Source organism: Impatiens glandulifera, chromosome 1, assembly GCF_907164915.1.
Source record: "Impatiens glandulifera chromosome 1, dImpGla2.1, whole genome shotgun sequence".
NCBI lineage: Eukaryota > Viridiplantae > Streptophyta > Magnoliopsida > Ericales > Balsaminaceae > Impatiens > Impatiens glandulifera.
In genome coordinates, this window is record NC_061862.1 from 139,389,257 (window position 1) to 139,409,956 (window position 20,700).

General features: G+C 29.2%; 2 protein-coding genes across 2 annotated transcripts; one reads left to right on the forward strand and one right to left on the reverse strand.

The window, feature by feature from the left end:
* Positions 1-7,391: 7,391 nt before the first annotated feature.
* On the forward strand, positions 7,392-10,895 carry LOC124919915. The gene is made up of 3 exons (XM_047460281.1): positions 7,392-7,602; positions 7,784-9,379; positions 10,248-10,895. The coding sequence occupies exons 2-3, from the start codon at positions 7,811-7,813 to the stop codon at positions 10,734-10,736; spliced, it is 2,058 nt and encodes a 685-aa protein (XP_047316237.1). The 5' UTR covers positions 7,392-7,602; positions 7,784-7,810; the 3' UTR covers positions 10,737-10,895.
* Positions 10,896-11,957: 1,062 nt separating this feature from the next.
* On the reverse strand, positions 11,958-20,220 carry LOC124919917 (peroxisome biogenesis protein 12). The gene is made up of 10 exons (XM_047460282.1): positions 20,019-20,220; positions 19,777-19,882; positions 19,336-19,484; positions 18,134-18,380; positions 16,782-16,891; positions 15,585-15,659; positions 13,939-14,025; positions 13,380-13,466; positions 12,808-12,945; positions 11,958-12,339 (listed from the first exon to the last, which is right to left on the reverse strand). Exons 1-10 carry the CDS (start codon positions 20,124-20,126, stop codon positions 12,268-12,270), a joined length of 1,179 nt encoding a protein of 392 aa, XP_047316238.1. The 5' UTR covers positions 20,127-20,220; the 3' UTR covers positions 11,958-12,267.
* Positions 20,221-20,700: the final 480 nt, after the last annotated feature.

Sequence of the window (20,700 nt, forward strand, 5' to 3'; positions counted from 1 at the left end):
ACAAGCCTTCAATTTTCTTAAATTTTCTCATGTGTGTTGGTGTGTGCCTTAAAAATGAGGTTCCTCTTAAAACTATCACATGTGCTAGTTTATTACGTTATTTCATGTTTCTAAAGTAAAAGGAGATGTATAGTTTGAATTCCAAAATAATAATAGATCTTGCTTTCTCTCGACATTCAAAAGCAGTAAAAAACCCGCAGAAAACTCGTATAATTTTGTAAAGAAAGCAGACGATAACCAAATACAAACACATATTTGATCGAAAAAATTTTAAATGAAATTAATACACAAAAATTAAAGATGATTTTGAATTTAAATAATAAATATTTTTTTAACCATTTATTGTTTAATTATTTCATAACTTTTAATATTGGTTGGTTCTATCTTATTGTTTTAATTAAATTAAATTTGAGTAGAAATACACAGATTAATCTCTTTTTGTGATAAGTATATATATATATATATATATATATATATATATATAATTATTTTTAAAGTAATTATTTTAATAATATAAAACTCGTTTAAATACAAATAATTACATTAGAAAGGAAGTTCAAAAAAATGAAGTAAAATTAAAAATTATAAACACAATTAATTAACTCAAAAGGACAAATTTATTTTCATTATTACTTATGAATCCATTTTAGAAAAGAATGTTAATTTGAGATCTATACTAAAAAATATAAACTTACTTTTTTGAAAAATTATAATAAATTTAGATCGTCATAATTTTTATGTCGATTAAGTTTTATCCTAGTCATTTAGAAAAGAAGGTTAATTTGAGATCTATAGTTCTATACTATAAAATATAAATTTACTTTTTTGAAAATATATAATCAATTTAAATCATCAGAATCTTTAAGTAATTGGTGTCATTGATAGTACATTTATCTTTCAACTCTTAGTTAAATTATTCTAGATATCCATATATTTTTTACTTCAAATTTTTTGGGTAACTCAAAAGATTTTAATTTACTAAAAATAAAAAAATTATTTAATAAAAAAGTTCATCAAAATTTTAAAATATTAGTTAAAAGCTTATCAAAAATTCATATTTTTTATATAAATTATTCATCTAATTAAATTATACTTCAATACAAATAAAATTATTTTTAATTTAATATTTTTGTAAAAGTAATCTATATATATATAATGATGCTTAATTTTGAAACTGTCTGGATTGCCGGGTCGAGAGTTGTGATTAATTTTGAGAGTAAATGGATACTTGGGTCGGATTCTGGTTTGACCCACACATAAATTTAAAACGGTTAAAAATAAAATAAAAAATGCTATAGGTATGTTTTGAACTCGCAACCTAATAAAACAAATATAACTTTTTAACCAACTAGGCTAATAACACTTTATATTTTAAATTCAATATCAAATTTGATGAACGCGTGACAATTTTTAACTAACTAATCTATATATATATATAATGATGCTTAATTTTGAAAGTGCCCGGATTGCTGGGTCGAGAGTTGTGGTTAATTTGGATTTATATGTGAGAGTAAATGGATATTTGGGTTGGATTTTGGGTTGACCCGCCCATAAACTTAAAACGGTTAAAAATAAAACTAAAAATGCTATAGATATGTTTTGAACTCGCAACCTAACAAATGAAATACAACTCTTTAACCAACTAGGCTAATAACACATTATATTTTAAATTCAACACCAAATTTGATGAACGCGAGACATTTTTATCTAACTAATCTCTCTATATATAATGATGCTTAATTTTGAAAGTGTCCGGATTGCCGGGTCGAGAGTTGTGGTTAAATCGAATATATATGTGAGAGTAAATGAATATTTGGGTCGGATTCTAGGTTAACTCGCCCATAAACTTAAAACGGTTAAAAATAAAATAAAAAAATATTATAGGTATGTTTCAAACTCGTAACCTAATAAAACAAGGACAACTCTTTAATCAACTAGGCTAATAACACTTTATATTTTAAATTCAACAACAAATTTGATGAACGCGTGATATTTTTAACTAACTAATCTATATATATTTAAGGGCCTATATATAATGATGCTTAATTTTGAAAGTGTTCGGATTGCCGGGTTGAGAGCTGTGGTTAATTTGGATATATATGTGAGAGTAAATGGATATTTGGGTCGGATTCTGGGTTGAGCTGCCAATAAACTTAAAACGGTTAAAAATAAAATTAAAAATGCTATAGATATGTTTTAAACTCGCAACCTAACAAAAACAAATACAACTCTTAATTAACCAACTAGGTTAATAACACATTATATTTAAAATTCAACACCAAATTTGATGAACGCGAGACATTTTTAACTAACTAATATATATATATATAATGATGCTTAATTTTGAAAGTGCCGGAATGACGGGTCGAGAGATGTGGTTAATTTGAATATATATGTGAGAGTATATTGATATTTTGACCGGATTTTTGGTTGACTCGCCCATAAATTTAAAACGGCAAAAAATAAAATTAAAAATACTATAGGTATTTTCGAACTCACAATTTAACAAAAACAACTAAAATTTTTTAATTAATTAGGCTAATAACATTTTATATTTTAAATTCAATATCACGCGTTGTAAAAATATATTTTTATCACGATGGATGTTCCTAGTTTATTATAATAAAATATTATCTTATTAAAATAGTAAATATTAATATATTATTTTCAAAAACAATTTTAATATTAAAGAAAAAGAGAAAGAGAAAGTTAAAATTTTACTAAAATAAAGAAAAAAGAAAAGAAAAGAAAAGGGTAAAGTAGACATTTAAAATATATTAATTTTGTTTGAAAATTGGATAACTTCCTTATTCTTAATTAACTTTCTTTTATATAAATTACGGTATGAAATTATAATTTAATATACAAATTTTAAAAATATTTAGTATTTATTTTAATTAATTTTTATTTAATATATTAAATTATATATTTTAATAAATTGAATTTATTAACTAATATATTAATATATAAAGGTATAATAATTATAATATATTTATTTTAAATATTAATTTTAGATATTATGTAATGTATTTAAATATTTTTGTTTGTTAATTTAATTATTTATCTTTAAATATTTAAGTCATTAATGTATTTTATTTATATAATTTTTGTCTTAATATATTTTATTTTATTTTAATTTTTATGTAATGTATTTTTTTTTACTTTATAATATTTATTTAAATTATTTAATTTAGTATGTTTAATTTTAATTATATATATTATATTTATAAAATTAAATAAAGATAAAATATGTTAATATTTATGTATTATATTTTATTTTAATATTTATATAATGTATTTTATTTTAATAATTATATTTTAATTGTTTAATTAAGTATTATCAATTTTAATTATATATATTTTATATTTATAAAATTAATTAATTAATTTAAAAAGATGAATATAATTAATGAATTAGTTAATGAGTTTTGGGATAAAAATAAATATTTGAGAAATAAAATTGAATGAGTATGAGAAAAAACATATAATACATTAGTAGATAAGGAAAGGACTCAACTAGTTGCCCATCCATGATCCAACTATGTATCACTTATTTTGGAGGGAAAACGGATTGTCCTGATCTCTAAGGAAAATTTTAAATATAAATTATACATGCCTTAGTAGTGATTAATTTTTTTTTTCAATACATATTAAATACCAAATAAAAAATATATTTAATATTAATAATTTTAAAATATTAAATATTCAATAAATATTTTTTTTTAAATAACATAAAACTTATAGCATTAAATAAGTGGGAGACAAAGTTTTTTGTAGTGAAAAAATTAATTAAATAAAATAAATATATATTAATTATTTTAAATAATTATCACTAAAAAAAATAATTGCATTTTTTCAAGCATTAACTTCATTCTTTCTCTAAAAAAACAAACAAATGTAAATTTGATTAGTTTTAACCTTTAGAGTTTTCTTTGATTAGTTTTAGTTTGTTTGATTCTGAGTTTATTTTTATGTTTGTTTTTATTTAAGTAAGATTTAATTATTAAAATAATAATTTTTTAATGTAAGAATATTTTTTAGTCATAAATAAGTATTATAATATTATTTTCATTTTCAATTCAATAACAAAATCACCATTTTTATTATTTTTTAAATCATAATATTTTTTTAGAGACATAAATATTTGTTTTTGTAGATTATATCTTAATAATAAAACATAAATCATAAATTTATATGTGGTTAAAAATTATCCTTAAAATTTAATTTATAGTAAATTATTATTGTTATTAACTCTTTTTTATTAAATATTTATTTAGTATATAAAGACCTTATTTTATCTAAAATAAAATATAAATATAAATAATTGAATTTTAATAATAATTTTGTTAAACAAAATTATATAAAAACTTATTTAGTTTCGTATAAAAAAATCAACTACCCACTCAATACACTATTTATTAAGAATGACAATTAAATTTTTTTCATCTGGATTATTTATAAAATGCTCATCAATTTTTATATTTTGTTTATTTATTAACTGATTTGACCTTTTTCTTAGTTAAATAAAATTTAATATATTTAATTAAAAAATTATTATATTGATATAAATATAATAAATATAAAATTAATATATATCAACCAATCTTATAAAATAAAAACAAAATTTATAAATTAAAAATTAATTTTAAGCTACACTTCTTTATACGAATTCTAACTAAAAATATATTTAGAAAATATTTAGAAAATATTTCTCTGATCTAAGACTCACATGTGTTTCAACTTGGTAAATATGTGCTTTCCCAATAACAAACCGGATAATTTTATATAATTCTAAGGTTTTTCTATTTTTCAAATAACTCAATTTAAAGAAATAAATAAATAAAATTAAGGGTGTGTTTGGTAACTCTATAATTAATATTGTAAGTGAAAAGTGATAGACCCTTTAATATTAAGTATTAGAATTAAAATTAGAATTCCAATGAAATTGGATCTAATATACTTTTAGAGTTTTCATTTACCTAATTCATTTTTAGAATTTAGGATGTTAAAATATAAAACGAATGTATTTTTTTTTTAATGTAGTAAGTTAACATATTGAAGTAATATATATATATAAAAAATGTTAAAATGTTGAATCCATATTTTGTTCTTGAATTTAAAAAGTTAAAATGTTAGAACAATTTTTTTTTAATATATGAAGTTAACCATGTTGAATCTATATTTGTTTAATGAAAATTAAAACTTACAAAATTTCTTATTCCTTGAGATATATATCTTAATTAGTTGTGTCAAGCTAATATTTTAATAAAAATAGATAATATATATTAAAATTATTTTTATTATATTGTTTTTTACTAATATAAAAATTGGAATTGAATTAGAATTTTATAGTTTTTCAAAACATAGAAATTGAAATAAAATTAGAATATCAATGTTAATTCCAATTCCAATTAAATAAACAACCACATTAAATAATAAATAATAAAGTATTTCAAATTATAAGTAAAATTAATCTATTAAATAAATAATCATACTAAATAATAAATATGAAATAAATCTATATAGAACTAACAAAAAAGTATGAGACTTGTGATTAGATGATATTTGAGTTTTTTTTTAAGATTTTGTTTCATACAAAAAAAAATATTATTTGATTTTTTAATAGACTAAATTATTATAATATTTTTATATTTATAATTTAAATATTATAAAAATGAAATAAACATAATTTAATATTTTATTAATAAATTAAATTATTTAATAATTAAAAAATATATAATATTATAAAGTAAAATAAACAACCCAAACTAAAGACTTATTCAATTGCGAATATTATTTCACACACCTCCTAGTAATCATATAACTTAATTATTAAACAAAATATAAAATACTTTATATTTTAAACTATTATATTTTATATCCCCTTTATGTTATAATTAAAATTCTAATAAGAAAAAGTCTCATTAGATTTATAATAAAGTTAAATTTTAAAATTTGAATGAATTTGATAAAGTTATTGAGAAATTTGAGATATGATCATAATAATGCACTCTTTTGGAGAAATGACTAACGCCTCGTTAACATTGCAAAAATGATAATTCGTACCAAAATATTCTTAGGCGATGGCCTTAATTAATATACATTTTTTTTGTCATTTTTTTTAAAAAAAATTCTTCCTCTTCTCTCTTTTATCAGTATTCTCCCATTCTCTCTAAACTTTAAGTGGCGAGCGAACGGCGAACACAACACAACGTCGAACACGACGACGAACAAAACGACACACAAAAGACTTGGTACGCAAAAACAAATTTCTCAAATCCGGTGAGCTTCAACATGATATCGCAAAGCGTGGAAGGCGAAGAGGCGACAACACGGTCGTAGCACGGTCACGACACACGAAACGTGGAAGGCGAAGAGGCGAAGAGGCGAAAGCACAGTCACAACACACAAAACGTGAAAGGCGAAGAGACGGCACACTCGTCCATAGGATTGCCTTTGTTGGGTATGATCATGTAAGTGTTTGATCGGGGAGACAAATCAGATATGGTTAAATGATTTATTTGAAGCATTTTAAGTTAATTTTTATTTGAACTTCCTTTCAAGTCCTTAATTTGGTTCTACTTTAGTTTATTCATAAGTTATTTTCTCTTTAAATTGTGCTTGTTTTATCTGTTGTCTTTAATTATTATTATAAAAGACTTGTGAATGTTGTTTGTGTGTAAATTGGTCACTTAATTGTATATTTAGAGTGTCACAACTATTAAGGATTATTTCAAGCTCTTTCTCTCCATTTTTTTAATAATAATAATAATCTCGTAATATTTCGGTTGCGACTAAATTGTTGAAGTCTGTTTGGAAAAATAAAATCAAAATCAACTTCGATTTATAACTAATAGGTATTTTATATAACAACAAAATATATTAGAGAATGCTAGTATTTATTTCATTTGTCGTTCGCGAGGGTTAGTCGCCGCTTAGGGTTTATAGAGGAGGCGGATAAGAGTGAGAAAAGAGGGCGACAAAGAATGAAATAAAAAAAAATATGAGAATTTACAATAAATAATTATTATTTTGTAGTGTCATCTGACACGAAGGAGTATTTTCGTCATTACACAAGTGAAGCGGTTATTTTTACAATGTTTACTAGTTTTTGTCATTTTAAAAAAAGTGTATTATTAGAGTCAATTCCATCCAATTTCCCAAGTTATTAGAGTGACACATTCCAAATATAAATACCTAATTTACCCTCTTCCAAGCTGTTCAATCTCAAATTGACATGACTTTACAGGGGTATATCTGTAAATTACTTAAAATCAAAGGGTAATAGTAAATTAGTAACGTTCTCCCTTATTAGATTTATTAGATGCAGAAAAAGCAGTGAGAAAAGAAAAAGTTAGAAAAATGCAACCTTTTCCGTACATGATTACATAAGAAAGAGATCATAGAGAGATTGATAGAGATTGAGAGAGATCAGAGAGAGAGAAAGAGAGATCAGAGAGAGAGAGATTGAGAGATCTGATCACTGTGCGGTTTGATGAAATAGTAGTACATTCGAATCCAAAGACAGTACAGAAGAGGAAAGAAATTCTCATATTTCATGTCATTCTCAAGAATCTGAGCTCGATCCGATTCTCTTTTAAGGTATCTCTCTCTTTACTACTCCGTATTTTGATCATTTTAACATAGGAAGTTAGGTTAGCGTTATGAAATTCGGAAAATCTGTGGATATTACGTAGTCATGTACATTTACAGATATTTCAATGTTCATAGAGCTAGATTTCTTTTCTCATTATTCATATTTGATCTCAGGCTGCGTATATAAGCATTTGAATTGATTAGAAAAAAACAAATGGAAGATTCTTCTGTGTACACTCACAGTTCGGCTCATCTAGCTGTGTTAAACCGTGATCATGATGCTTTAAGAAAAATCATCTTAAACCTTCCTCATCTTGCAAAGGCTGGTGAGGTAAAAACAGAGGAAGAATCACTTGCTGCTGAGATCAAAGCTGATGAAGTATGTTCAGTTATTGATCGACGAGATGTTCCAGGCCGTGAAACGCCTCTACATCTTGCAGTTCGTTTGCGTGATCCAGTTTCAACTGAGATTTTAATGTCAGCAGGTGCTGATTGGAGTCTTCAAAATGAAAACGGTTGGAGTGCGTTACAGGAAGCTGTTTGTACACGAGAAGAGAATATTGCTAAGATTATTGCTCGCCACTATCAACCTTTAGCGTGGGCTAAATGGTGTCGTCGTCTTCCTAGAATTGTGGCTACTGCTTCTCGAATACGTGATTTCTATATGGAGATAACTTTTCATTTTGAGAGTTCTGTAATTCCCTTTATTAGTCGAATTGCGCCATCTGATACTTATAGAATTTGGAAACGTGGATCGAATCTTCGTGCTGATATGACTCTAGCTGGATTTGATGGTTTTCGTATACAGCGATCTGATCAAACTTTCCTTTTTCTAGGAGGTGGTTTTTCCTCTGCTGATGGAAAAGTAACTTTACCACCTGGTGCTTTGCTTGTGTTAGCCCATAAGGAGAAAGAGGTCACAAATGCTTTAGAGGGAGCTGGTAATCAACCTACGGAATCTGAAGTCATTCATGAAGTGGCTTTAATGTCGCATACGAATATGTACAGGCCCGGGATTGATGTAACTCAGGCTGAACTAGTGCCTCATTTAAACTGGAGGCGACAGGATAGAACTGAGACAGTTGGGAATTGGAAAGCCAAAGTGTATGATATGTTGAATGTGATGGTGAGTGTGAAATCGAGGCGAGTTCCTGGTGCCATTACTGATGAAGAGTTATTTTCCGCAGCAAATGGGAAGGAAAAGATAGTAAATGGAGATGGAGTTGGTGGTGAATATGGTGATCTATTGACGGATGAAGAAAGAAAACAGCTTGATTCTGCCATTAAAATGAGTAACAACAACAATAATGATACAGGTGTATCTATATCAGAGGATGATGAACATTTTCAGGATGCACATGATGGTGTTGTTCCGAAAGAGAAGAAGGGTTGGTTTGGTAAGAGCGTGAAGAAATCGTCGAAAATGGGCAGAGAGAAGTCCTCTAGTGATTATCGGAGAATATCGTCTGAAGTTTCCTCCAGGGGGGAGGAATCTGTGGATGTTAAAAGGGGAAAGGAGAAAAATGGGAAGAAGAAAATGAAGAAAGCAGCAGCAGGAACTACTACTACTACTAATACAACAGGTGCAGGTGGAAGTGAGATTAAAACTGAGAGTGAATACAAAAAGGGGTTAAGACCTGTACTATGGTTGACACCAGATTTTCCTCTTAAAATAGAGGAGTTGTTGCCCTTGCTTGACATTTTAGCCAACAAAGTTAAAGCAATTAGGAGATTAAGGGAGCTTCTTACCACCAAACTACCTCAAGGAACTTTTCCAGTCAAGGTAATCTACAATTTAAATGCATTGTTTTGGCCTTTTGGGTCATCATCTATACTTTTTTGAAAAAAGATCAATGAGCTCTTGAACAAAAAAGAAAGTGCAATACAACCCAACAATTTATAGCAAAATTGTAGATAAAAAGGTCATCCAAATTTGGATTGCCCTTTTATGACAACTTTTGACATCTTAGACTTTGTTTGATCTGGGGTTATTTGAATTGGCATTGTTTGACATTGTGTTATTTGAGTAATCTTGTTTGATGTGTAGGTTATGGAAAATTAGGTTATTTGGGTAAAGTGAAGTTAGAGATATAAATGTTTTGGTAGATGATTTATGAGTAGATTATTGATTTGATAGTGGTTTTACTTTACTTTCAATTAACCCCTTATAGCCTACTTCAAACAAGGCCTAGTAATCTCAAATAACCCACTTTGCAATTATACATTCCCTTATTCAAATCATCATCTAAAATAACAAGTACCATTTATTTCTCTTTAAAAAAAGTTGTTTTCATTGTATGTTTATACCATAAAGTAATGATAGAGAGCGGTAATTTTGGTGTTATGAATGATATCGGGAATGATGTGGAAACACGTTATTGGACTTAAAAAATGAATTTTTTCTCTCCTATTAGATTTAAGTCCAATCATGTGTTGTTACATCATTCCCTACACCATTCATGACATCAAATTCTCGTTCTCTATCATTACTCTTATACCCTAATATTAGTCTTTTACTAAAATAAGCAGCTTTTCAATAACCCACAATCGAACAAGGTTATTTAGGGTTATTTTAGTAAAAAGACATTAAAGGTATAAAAAAGAGAGGAAATGATTTGATAATAAAATGTGAAATGAATGACACACAACAGGTTGCTATTCCAGTTGTCCCAACCATTAGAGTTCTTGTGACCTTCACAAAGTTTGAAGAACAGGAAGTTGTTCAACAAGTAGAAGAGTTTGCAACGCCACCAACAAGTCCAATTCAATACGAAGATGCCAAGACCAAACAAGAACCGGTTGAGGGTTCTTCAACTTCAACCTCGTGGATGTCATGGGTGAGAGGAAACAACAACAACAAAGGCGGTGGCGGTGGCGAAGATGGTGGAAGTTTCAAAGAAGATGTTTTTGTTGTTGATGATGATCCTTTCAACATACCATCAGACTATGTTTGGATTGATGCTAATGAAAAGAAAAGAAGATTGAAAGCAAAGAGAGCCAAGAACAGAAGACAACAACAAAATAGGAAACAACAACATCAAACATCCAAAAACAACAACAATGCAGCGGAAGAAGTTCGTCATAAAGGAGGGGAAGAAGATTCGGAAGAACACCATCACCAACACCAACATCGTGTTTAAGGTTTATGACCACCGCGTGAATAGTAAATTTAAAAAATGTTATTATTTAAGGTGTGGAAATATTATTAGGAAGGCGAATCTTGTTCCTTTGAATATTTTCATTTTCAATAGTTGCAATAGCAGAAGGTGAATGTGTTTCATTTTTAGGGTTGCCATTGAGATTTCTGTTTCAGGTTTAAGTATATATTTGCATTTAATTCAATTATTTGCATTAGGAATAATCTTGATATATCTCGACAAAATCAATTTATAGAAAGAAAGAAAAAAAGTGAAAGAAATTAACATTAAAAGTTGAAGATGAATTCTAACCATCACACTTTCCAAATCATTCAAGGTTAGTGACCAGAATTGGTATAAAAACAAAAGTTCTAATTCAAATAAGTTTAATTATGAGACTCGAATTTTAAATTGTGTTATTCAAGACTTCAACTATCACAATGAATTATGTAATATAAGGCTTCAATATCACAGTTTTAGTCATTTAAGACTTTTACAAACAAATGAATACCTATCTTCTTATTTTAACATATTTCCTTAATTAATTTACTACATTTGTTTAGTAATTATCTCATTCTTCAATTTTTCCAATTATTTTCACATATTTGTAGGACATTGAAAATCGTTATTTGACAGTTTTAAACATATATATCTAAAAAATAATACTAAATTTCAAATACAAATAGTGTTGTAAATTATACATAAATTAACGTCGTTATAATTTTTTTTTTAAAGTTATCTATTCAAATTACACAAATTTTTAGTTGCTAAAAGTAAACTGCTACAAATTAAAATGCGTAAATCTTGAAAACAATACTCAATTTTAAAAAAACACGTCTAAAAAGTCTATAAATATCATTTCATTTAAAAACGTAACAAACTAATTAGAAAAACAAAAATAACGCCAAAACAAAAATAACGCCAAAATAAGATGCAGACATTTTGTCCATTTGATTAGCCTCAAATTGCTAAACTTTGCTAAATTTTGATATTTTAAACTCAACTACAATTTAAAGTAACTACCTAAATGAAAATCACACAAGTTCGAGCCTAAAATAACCATTAGGCCAAACAAAAAATATAAAAAAAAAGAGTAATTTTAGAATCTTTGTATTAGAAAATATAATGTAGGTTTGTTATATTGATTTAAATGTCCTCTAGATATAGTAATATATATTATTATTTTATTTAAATGATCAAGTTTATGAAGGATATAAATTTGACTGATCAGTACAAAGCTTTCTATATTTATAACTGATTTATTTAATTGAATGAAAGGCGGAACTCCTGGCTATCAGAGTTTATAGAAGTCATTATTAAATCATAATATATTGAAAGAAGAAAAAAAAACTAATTAATTCCCATGCCAATCAACTAGGGAGATGAATGAACACTTTTGATTACCTAACTGTAAGACAAATCAATCATGCAAATGGCTAAAACTCAAACAAGCAGCAAACAACAACAAAGCTCTTGTTCGAAGGCCGGGAAATGTGTTCTCTCCCGTTCGCTGTGATCTGTGATCGTATTTTCTCTAAATATCATGAAATAATCTTCTAACCTCGTCCACGTTTGCAGCCATTAACGTAACTGGGCATCGTTTATACTGCAAGACATTCAACCAAACGAAATAATCACAAATAAAACTATATATGCCTGCTAACATTTCGGTTTTTTTGAGAATGATATGTTAAATTCCTCACCTAGACATCTTAATCACAAATAAAACTATAAATGCCTAACATTTTCAGATTTTTTGAGAATGATATGTTAAATTCCTCACCTAGACATCTTATAACAACAATCGCTAAGATATTTTCTTCATAAAAGACCGTGTGGATTATTTGGGAGGTTTTTTTTAAAGAAAAATTATCTGAAAACTTATCATTTCAACCCATCAAATCAATTCATTTATCAACCAAAATATCAAAATGGCATTTCGTTACTTTTTACAAAATTTTAATACAGAAGAATAATTTAATCTAAAAATACCCACAATTTCATAACCTTCAAATACCCCTACATCAAATAAGCTCTTACAAGGGTGGTGGGTGCAATGAATGCTCTTTCTTACCTGAGAGACATATTTGAATATGCAAGCATAGCAGAAGACAAAGCCAGAAGCAGCTAGGACAGATGGATTTGCCCGTTTCTGTGAGCATAAAGCGCAGATTGTTCTATCCCTTGGTAGGGGAATCCCCTCTTTAGCAACCTGTTTGTTTGTTAAACAAAAAAAATCTTTGGTTAAAATCACACTTAAAGGACTCAATTGAAGAAGAAGTTTCATTCCATCCCAGGATAGAAATTCAAATTTTGATACCAATTCAATGTGTTGTCTCATGGATGGGTTGTTTAATGGGATATTGTTCAGGTCACGTGTTCAAGGATTGGTATACATATTGTATTATTAGATGATGTCTTGTGACAAATCTGTTAATACAAACTTGAACATTTCAAACAAACAAAAAAATCAATTTTCCATTTTGACATCATTTCTAATGGTTAGTACACAAAGAGCATCCATTTTCATTGCGATTTTAGGGACAGACCAATATTTCAAAAGGCTATACATATAAATCGAATGATAAGAATATTTGTTCATGTGAGAAAGGAATGAATGCACAAGTAACATCAGTATAGAATCACCTTGGGTGGTGGTGGAGGTGGCGGGGGAGGATAAACCGTTGGAGCTGACATTCTCTCTTCGGCAGATTGGTACCACCACTCCATCATCTGCGTAAATATATTGCACGAAAATAATGTGTAAAAATGTTCAAAAATCAATACTGCAAAATGTAAAAGATCTAAAGCCCAGTTGGGGTTTAATACCAACATTTCAAGAGCTGGATAAGATATATTTCTAGAAGAACTTTGCAATGGAATTTAATTCATTCACACAACTTCTAATGGTTTGAGATGCTTTCTTTAGCCAATAGGCCGCAGAATCAATGATCGGTAAAGCTAATTTCCATAGTACAAAGACCAAAAATTTGTAAAAGTCTTTTCCTTTAGTGTAAACAAAAGTTTCATTATGCACCAGTCATCGCGAAAGTCTCGTCTTCTATGAGAAAAGAACTGGTTAAGAGAAAATCACGACAATGTTTTTGCCATTAGTATCACAAACAGAAATACCAAACAAAAATCCACTAAAATATCAAACTTATCCATTTCGTAATCAAGCCTTAAAGCAGTAAATAACATTTACCTTAAAGAAGAACACCGCGGCAATCAAACCTGTTTGTGCATAATCAAGAACTGTGTATGTACATGTGAGCAGTCCACCCTGTATGGCCTGCAATATGATTTCATTATGGTTGCACCAAATTCTTGGCATACCAATTTAAAAGAAAACCATCGCAAGGAAGTAAAGTCGAAGACTTGTCTGTTTAGTAAGAAGTTTCAAAAGCAAATGGATTCAAGAAAATATTTCATAAACTAATAAATTAAAAAATAGATTGCAGATGGTTTCTTGTGGCATCTCAATGCTTCATTTGCAAACACTTTTCTCAGAGAATTCCACTACGGAGATCTGGTACAGTTCTTGGGGGTAGAATTAGGATTGGACGAGAGAGATCGACAACTTGAAGAAAAAAATGAGAACAAGAAGATTTCACTCAAAACAATAGTCTGGATATTCATTCTTCTACTCATGACACTATCTATAGAAGATAGGCCACGGCTTATTATAACGAACTTATGTAACCATAATGAAATGGCATTAAGCCGTTTTCCCAAAAAAAAAAACTTATGTAACCAACTAATGAAACTAACCAATGAACTAACAAACATTAGATGAGCTGACATCACTTCCAGACTCCTTTGATACTAAAAACAAAAGTACAAGAACTTATTTAATAAAAATTCCTGACAATTAATCGTCTTCTAGAAGGCTCATTTGTATCATCCATCTTTTTCGTTCTTGACTGTCGGATTCTAGGGCATATCACTTGACTATCCAGTGGTTTTTTTAATTGTACCAAGATCACATTAGGAACTGGACTTAATGTAACACACATTCATAAAATTTATCGATTGTTTCTCATCCACATTAAGATACAAAAACATAAGTGTTTCCAAATGTATCTGTTATAGTGTCTTTTCACTAGAACATCCCAGATTTTCTTACATATTTCAGATTCTGGTTTTGAGATATAATTATACAAATGCATTATATATTAATTTGTTTCAATAGTTCTCCAATTTTCCACCTCATATCTGTTTGACAGAGGGAATTAAGATTGATATGAGAGATGGGAGGATAGAAGAGCAAGACCATAAGCCTCTACAGAATACTCCTTGTTCAAACTAAAAATATGTGAATCTATGAAACAGAGTTCTTAAGGCAGACTTTATTTTCATTTACTCTAATAAAAATCTGACTTTCTCTCAAAAACAAAGAGTTCTTACGTAGACAATACAAAAACAATTCTATGTTTCCATATACAAGATAAGAGAACCAGGAAGCAATGTAAGCCTCTACAAATGGACAAGATCAGAGACCAGAGATTTACATGAGATAACATTTATGGAGCATATTAGAAACTGGTATTTTGTCACAATCTTTATCACAAATTCACAATCTCATCGAAAAACTGTCAAAGTTAAAATTGAAAGTAATTTTGTTTTTCATTTGGTATAAAGATTGTTTTGTTGGATCGAGATTCATAATATAGTGTGATTTTTTTCTTCATTTGATATACATGTTATTTTCTTGCTGATGATCCATACTATAGTGAGATTTTTGGTTTCATTTGGCATACGCATTATATTTTGGATGATGATCCGAATTATTTTCTCCAGATTATAATCTGCATCATTAATTTCATCAAATCAATTTGGTGAAGAACATACCTTCAACCAAGGAGGACCCCGAAGCCTCTCGCGTTCTCGGCTTCTTACCTTGGAAATTCTGGAAGATGTATCCATCTACCTTGAACCAAAAATGAAGAAGTTCATTCAAGCCAATAAGTATATCTAAAACCTTGTAGTACATGGTAAAAAAAATAATCTTCTTGCAGCCAGAATGATATGCAATTTAATAAAAGTTATGGCTTCTTGCAGCTATATTGCGATATTTTGGTAGTTGCAGTTTCTGTTGCTCTATGATCAGTTTATTTGTGCTTTATAACGTCTTCTAGTGAATATCTGAAGTCTCCTTCTCTAATTGCATCATGTTCTCAATTAAATTGCTAAAGCTATCATGTGTGCTTTCAATATATTTGGGTGTTTATAGTGTACAGGAGATAACTACCTAAATAACCGACACTGTCCATGATTCATATCAACTATAACAAAAGAATCATTACATTTTGATGTCTTTGTTGTTAAATAGCATATGAAAAGTTACTAATGAGTTCCCTTTGCAACCCACTAGGGTAGCTCAAGTGCAAAGAGACTTTCCAAAGATACCAAAGGTCTCAGGTTCGATTCCCACTAAGAACGCCCTAAGTTGAAGTGGGGGCAATGACTCTAGGGGTCGTACTTCCAGAGAATAAACTCTGGTTACTAATGAGTTCCCTTTCCCAAAGAGAAACGAAATGTCAAGGAACTTTGGGAAGTCTTAAAGGAATTTTTGGAACTATTGAGAATATCTATTTGAGGCTCCCCTGATCTTAAATTGCAATAAGGAAAAGGACTTCTAACTGACTCAAGACCTACTCAAAGAAGTGATGAGTAATAATCCAATAGCGGTCAGATGGGGGAAGAGAGAGTAATGGAGGTCAATCTGTGACTAGAAGGAAAGAAAAACTACAACAATAGCCCAAGATCTTTTTTTTCTAGATTATGGCCAGAACAATAATTTGAGGTTGTAGACCAAAGTGTAGCATTATGATATTATCTATATAAGACCTGAAATCTAAAGAAGAAGAATATTTTAAAGATGTGCAATACTATGTTTGGAGAATTATTTTGTTGTCTTAATAAGATAATAAATTAGTTTGGCCAAATTCACAAACCCTAGGTTTGTCTAGGCCCATACATGACAAACCTAAAGAAAAGTGACAGGCCAAATATGTGGTTCTAACAAACTTCTTCATAAATCCATACCAGCTCTTGCCCAGTTGCACGACAAACATGGATGCCAAGCATATGCAGTCCCAAAGAATAGAAACCGGTAGCATCTAATAGATACAGCAACTGATAAGCAAATGATAATCCTGCACAGACAAGAATTGTCTATATTAATCAAGAGTTCATAGAAAATATGGAACATGCATTCACAGATGACAACAGAGAGAAAAGGTTCAGGCAATGAATAGCTGGGGATGCTACAAAAATGGAATACTCAAACTAGCATTAAAATTAAGGTAAAATTTTCAGATTAATGAAAAGTCATTGGTCTAGGAGAGCAGCACCCTGGGATAAAGAAAGCAAGTACCATCCCCAAATATGCATGTCCAAACTCCGAAGCAGGAGAATGTGGAAAAAAATGGAATTAGTAAGCACATCATTTCATATCTGATGTTTGACATGCTCACTTTCATCAACCTTTTCTCTATAATGTAGTATCTTTCCATGTGATATGCACATCAATGGACCACCATATGTTGGTGAAGATTATATTGACTAGACACATGGAAAAAAAAGGTACTATGTTCAACAATAAAACTATATATCCACAAAATTATTGTTGATTCAAGCCTAAGGTATTGTTTGATAAAATAGTATCATTTAATTTAAATAATTAAGTATTTTCTCAAAAAGAATTAAATAATAATAATTAAGTGCTTATTTGAATTAAGTTCATTGAATAATTATTACCTAAAAATTACTTAATAATTTAGATTCAACTCAAATTAAGCTAAAAAAAAAGATAGAAAATTTAGATTAATTTGGTAATATGAATGACTTAACTCGATAATATAGTAAGAGAGTATAAGAGACAACTTTAACCTTCTAAATTAATCAAATTACGTTACAAGGGTAAACTAGGCTTTAAGTAGATCTCCGTATTAGTTCTATATTTATCAAATCAACTTATATATCAAGTACTTAAAATTCATATATTTTATTTGATTTAGTCAACATTTATTGTTCAACAATTAGCTCATCCGGCTATGACATCTCACTTCAATCAATGTGTTTTAAGTGGGAATCGAACTTAAAACCTCACCACTTGACTTCAAGACAATTACTACTTGAGCTACCCTAAATGAATAATTAACAGAAGTATAACACACATGTTAGGTCCCTAAATAGGCGATCAGTGCCTTCTTATAAAAACCACTATTATAAAGCTCAAAATACATAGCATGGTAACAAACATGAGGAATTATATATATATATAGGGTGGCAAACTTGCTAATGACAAGTTGTCACATATCACCCATAAAATGTGTATAAATCGGATTTTAAGTGCATTAGAGGAAAAATAACAGTGAACAATCTATGTTACTTGCCTTCGTTCCCTGCATGCAGCCATGGGTAGCATACACCAATGATCTTTCTAAGCCTCTTCTTCAAAATTGTAGCAGAAGATGCTTCTGCATCTGAAGCACTTGTAGAGGCAAGGGAATTACTGTTGTCAATAAAATCATCACCTCCAAATCTATCATCTTCAGATCCCCATAAACTAGCTCGCAGAGCAGCTTCTCGTTCTTTATTGTAGAGGGAGTGTAATTTAGATTTAAAATAGGGCAACACAACCTACAAATGTATCCAAATTTGATTCAGCAGCATAACATAACCAAGACTTCCATGACAAAAAAATCAATATTAAAATCAAGGATATTTTACTGTCTACACAGTACACCCTCTCCAAGAATATGCATAATCATTTTGGTTGAGGGATGGGAAGAGGAAGAGATTAACGGTGTGTTTGATGAAACTAAAAATTAAGGGTGGAGTGTTGAATACTAAATTTTAAGTGCCGAATTAATGAAGTGTCTAAAATCAAAAATGTTGAATAAATCGAATGAAAATGTCTGAATTTTAAGTACTTGATATGTAAGTTGGTTTGATAAAATCTGGAACTAATGTCAGGGAAGTAGTGACAGATTATTTTATCCTTACAATGTTGTAATTTGATTAATTTTCCAGGGTTTCAGTTGTCTTTTGTGATATCTTACTATATTATTAAGTAGTTCATAGCTTACTGAATTAAGCCTGATGTTTTAGTTTAATTTGAGTTGAATCTCAATAATTAACTGATTTTAGAAAATAAACTTATTCAAACAAGAACATAATTATTCAGATTTAGGAATGGAAAAGGGAAAAAAATTGATGGGAGTAGGGAGGGGAGAGAGTTGATTCAAAATGTGCACAACCTCACCCAGAACAAAATACTGTTTATGATGTTGGACTGTGAATAAGTTAATAACATGAAGTTCCTCACAAAATGGTTTGGGAGGTATTAGGAAAAGGACAAATGAAGTTACATGGTGGAAGGTTGTTTGGAATTCTGACAACATTCTAAGACATCAATTCATCTTATGGTTGGCCGTCCAGAATAGGCTCATGAACCAAAGATAGGATTGGATCATTTTCAACTACAAGAACATTAAAAAGGTGGAAACAAGGTAACATCTATTTTTATAAAGACAATTGAAATCCTTAATATACAAAGATCCAAAGAAAAAACTACAAGAAACAGGATAAATACCTGAAATACAACTGAGAGAACTTTTTGATGCTTATGTAATCCCGAGTTGTGAGTTCTATCAATGGTTTCTGACCGAGTAGTTTCCTTTGCCAATTGTATTTTAGCTGCTCTTCTTCGCAATCCATATAGAGATTCAGAAAATGAAGCATCTACGAGAAATCAAGAAAAAGAACACTATATCAAAATATGAATCTTCGTTGTAAATCAAGCGATGGGAGAAAAGTGTTTCTAAATAGGACTAAATGATTATGGGTCCTCCATAAATTGTCTTGGCAATAAAGCCATTTAGTAAATATAAAGATTATACAAAGATGGAACATCCTCAAGACCATACATGCTTTTTCTTTTGATCTTTATCCCAGTAAAGATAACTAGATTGACCAAAAGAGTCTAAATAATCAACGAAATGACTCGATTCTATACAACAGTGTAGTATGAAACCTGTGGTACGTAAGCTGTGAGTCTCAAGAACCAGCATAAGCAATGAAAATAACTCATCTTCATAATCTAGAACCTTGTGAAAGAAGGGTCTTCTTAAAGCGAACACCTGCATTCAGCAAAAATGAATTTTCAACTAAACTTATAAATTTACAAACCAAACTGAAGCTAAATTCGCAATCTTTAAGTGCCAATAAGCTCTTCGAAAGTAAAAAAAGGGGTAAGAAAAGTTGGGAAATGCTTACACCGATTGAGTACGTTAGAGCAGCTCTGAGACTGGAAGGAAGCTGCTGAGCAGCCGCCATCTCGAAGAAGGTGGGACGAGTCCCTTGTCCACCGACCTGAAACAACATCGCTCGTTTATTCTGTGTCTCCTATTCTCTATCTCTTTCACGAGCACAAAATTGATCAACAGATCTGTGGTGTCTACTGTCCTACCAGACGAGGTTTTCTTTAGCAAGGGAACATGGATTGGACTTTGAAAAGAAGATGACGGAACCGGGTTTACTTTTATAAATTAACCGGACTGTGTTCTTCATGGGCACAAGATAAGCCCGGTTCAATGTCCATAGTTTTGAAATTCGATCTAATCATTAACCCAACAAATGAATTAAGTCACTGCGTTATTGGTTCAACCGGTAGGTCAAGTTTTGGTATGTCAAGTGGTTTAATTAGTGAGTTTTCATATTATAATAAAATAATATAAAATAGTAAAAATTTATCAAATTGTTTATAATAATAGTCAAGTAAATATCAAAATTTAAAATATTGTTCCAATTACAATATATTAATTGTCTCTGTTATTATTAAAATCTTGAAGGAGAAGTGTAAACTTTAAGAAAGTGTTGTTCTAACAATTACATATCTCCTTTATAATATATAGGAATTTTATTTCTAATTAATTAACAAAATCAACTAACTATTTAA

What these genes read in the sequence shown, in the direction of transcription:
- LOC124919917 (XM_047460282.1), bottom strand. Translation starts at nt 20,126, where the DNA reads ATGTTGTTTCAGGTCGGTGGACAAGGGACTCGTCCCACCTTCTTCGAG. An exon ending in GCTGCATGCAGGGAACGAAG is followed by an intron (nt 16,892 to 18,133) that starts GCAAGTAACATA and finishes TTGTCTGTGCAG; the next exon opens with GATTATCATTTGCTTATCAG. An exon ending in GGGGTCCTCCTTGGTTGAAG is followed by an intron (nt 14,026 to 15,584) that starts GTATGTTCTTCA and finishes ATCATATTGCAG; the next exon opens with GCCATACAGGGTGGACTGCT.
- LOC124919915 (XM_047460281.1), top strand. Translation starts at nt 7,811, where the DNA reads ATGGAAGATTCTTCTGTGTACACTCACAGTTCGGCTCATCTAGCTGTG. An exon ending in AAGGAACTTTTCCAGTCAAG is followed by an intron (nt 9,380 to 10,247) that starts GTAATCTACAAT and finishes GACACACAACAG; the next exon opens with GTTGCTATTCCAGTTGTCCC.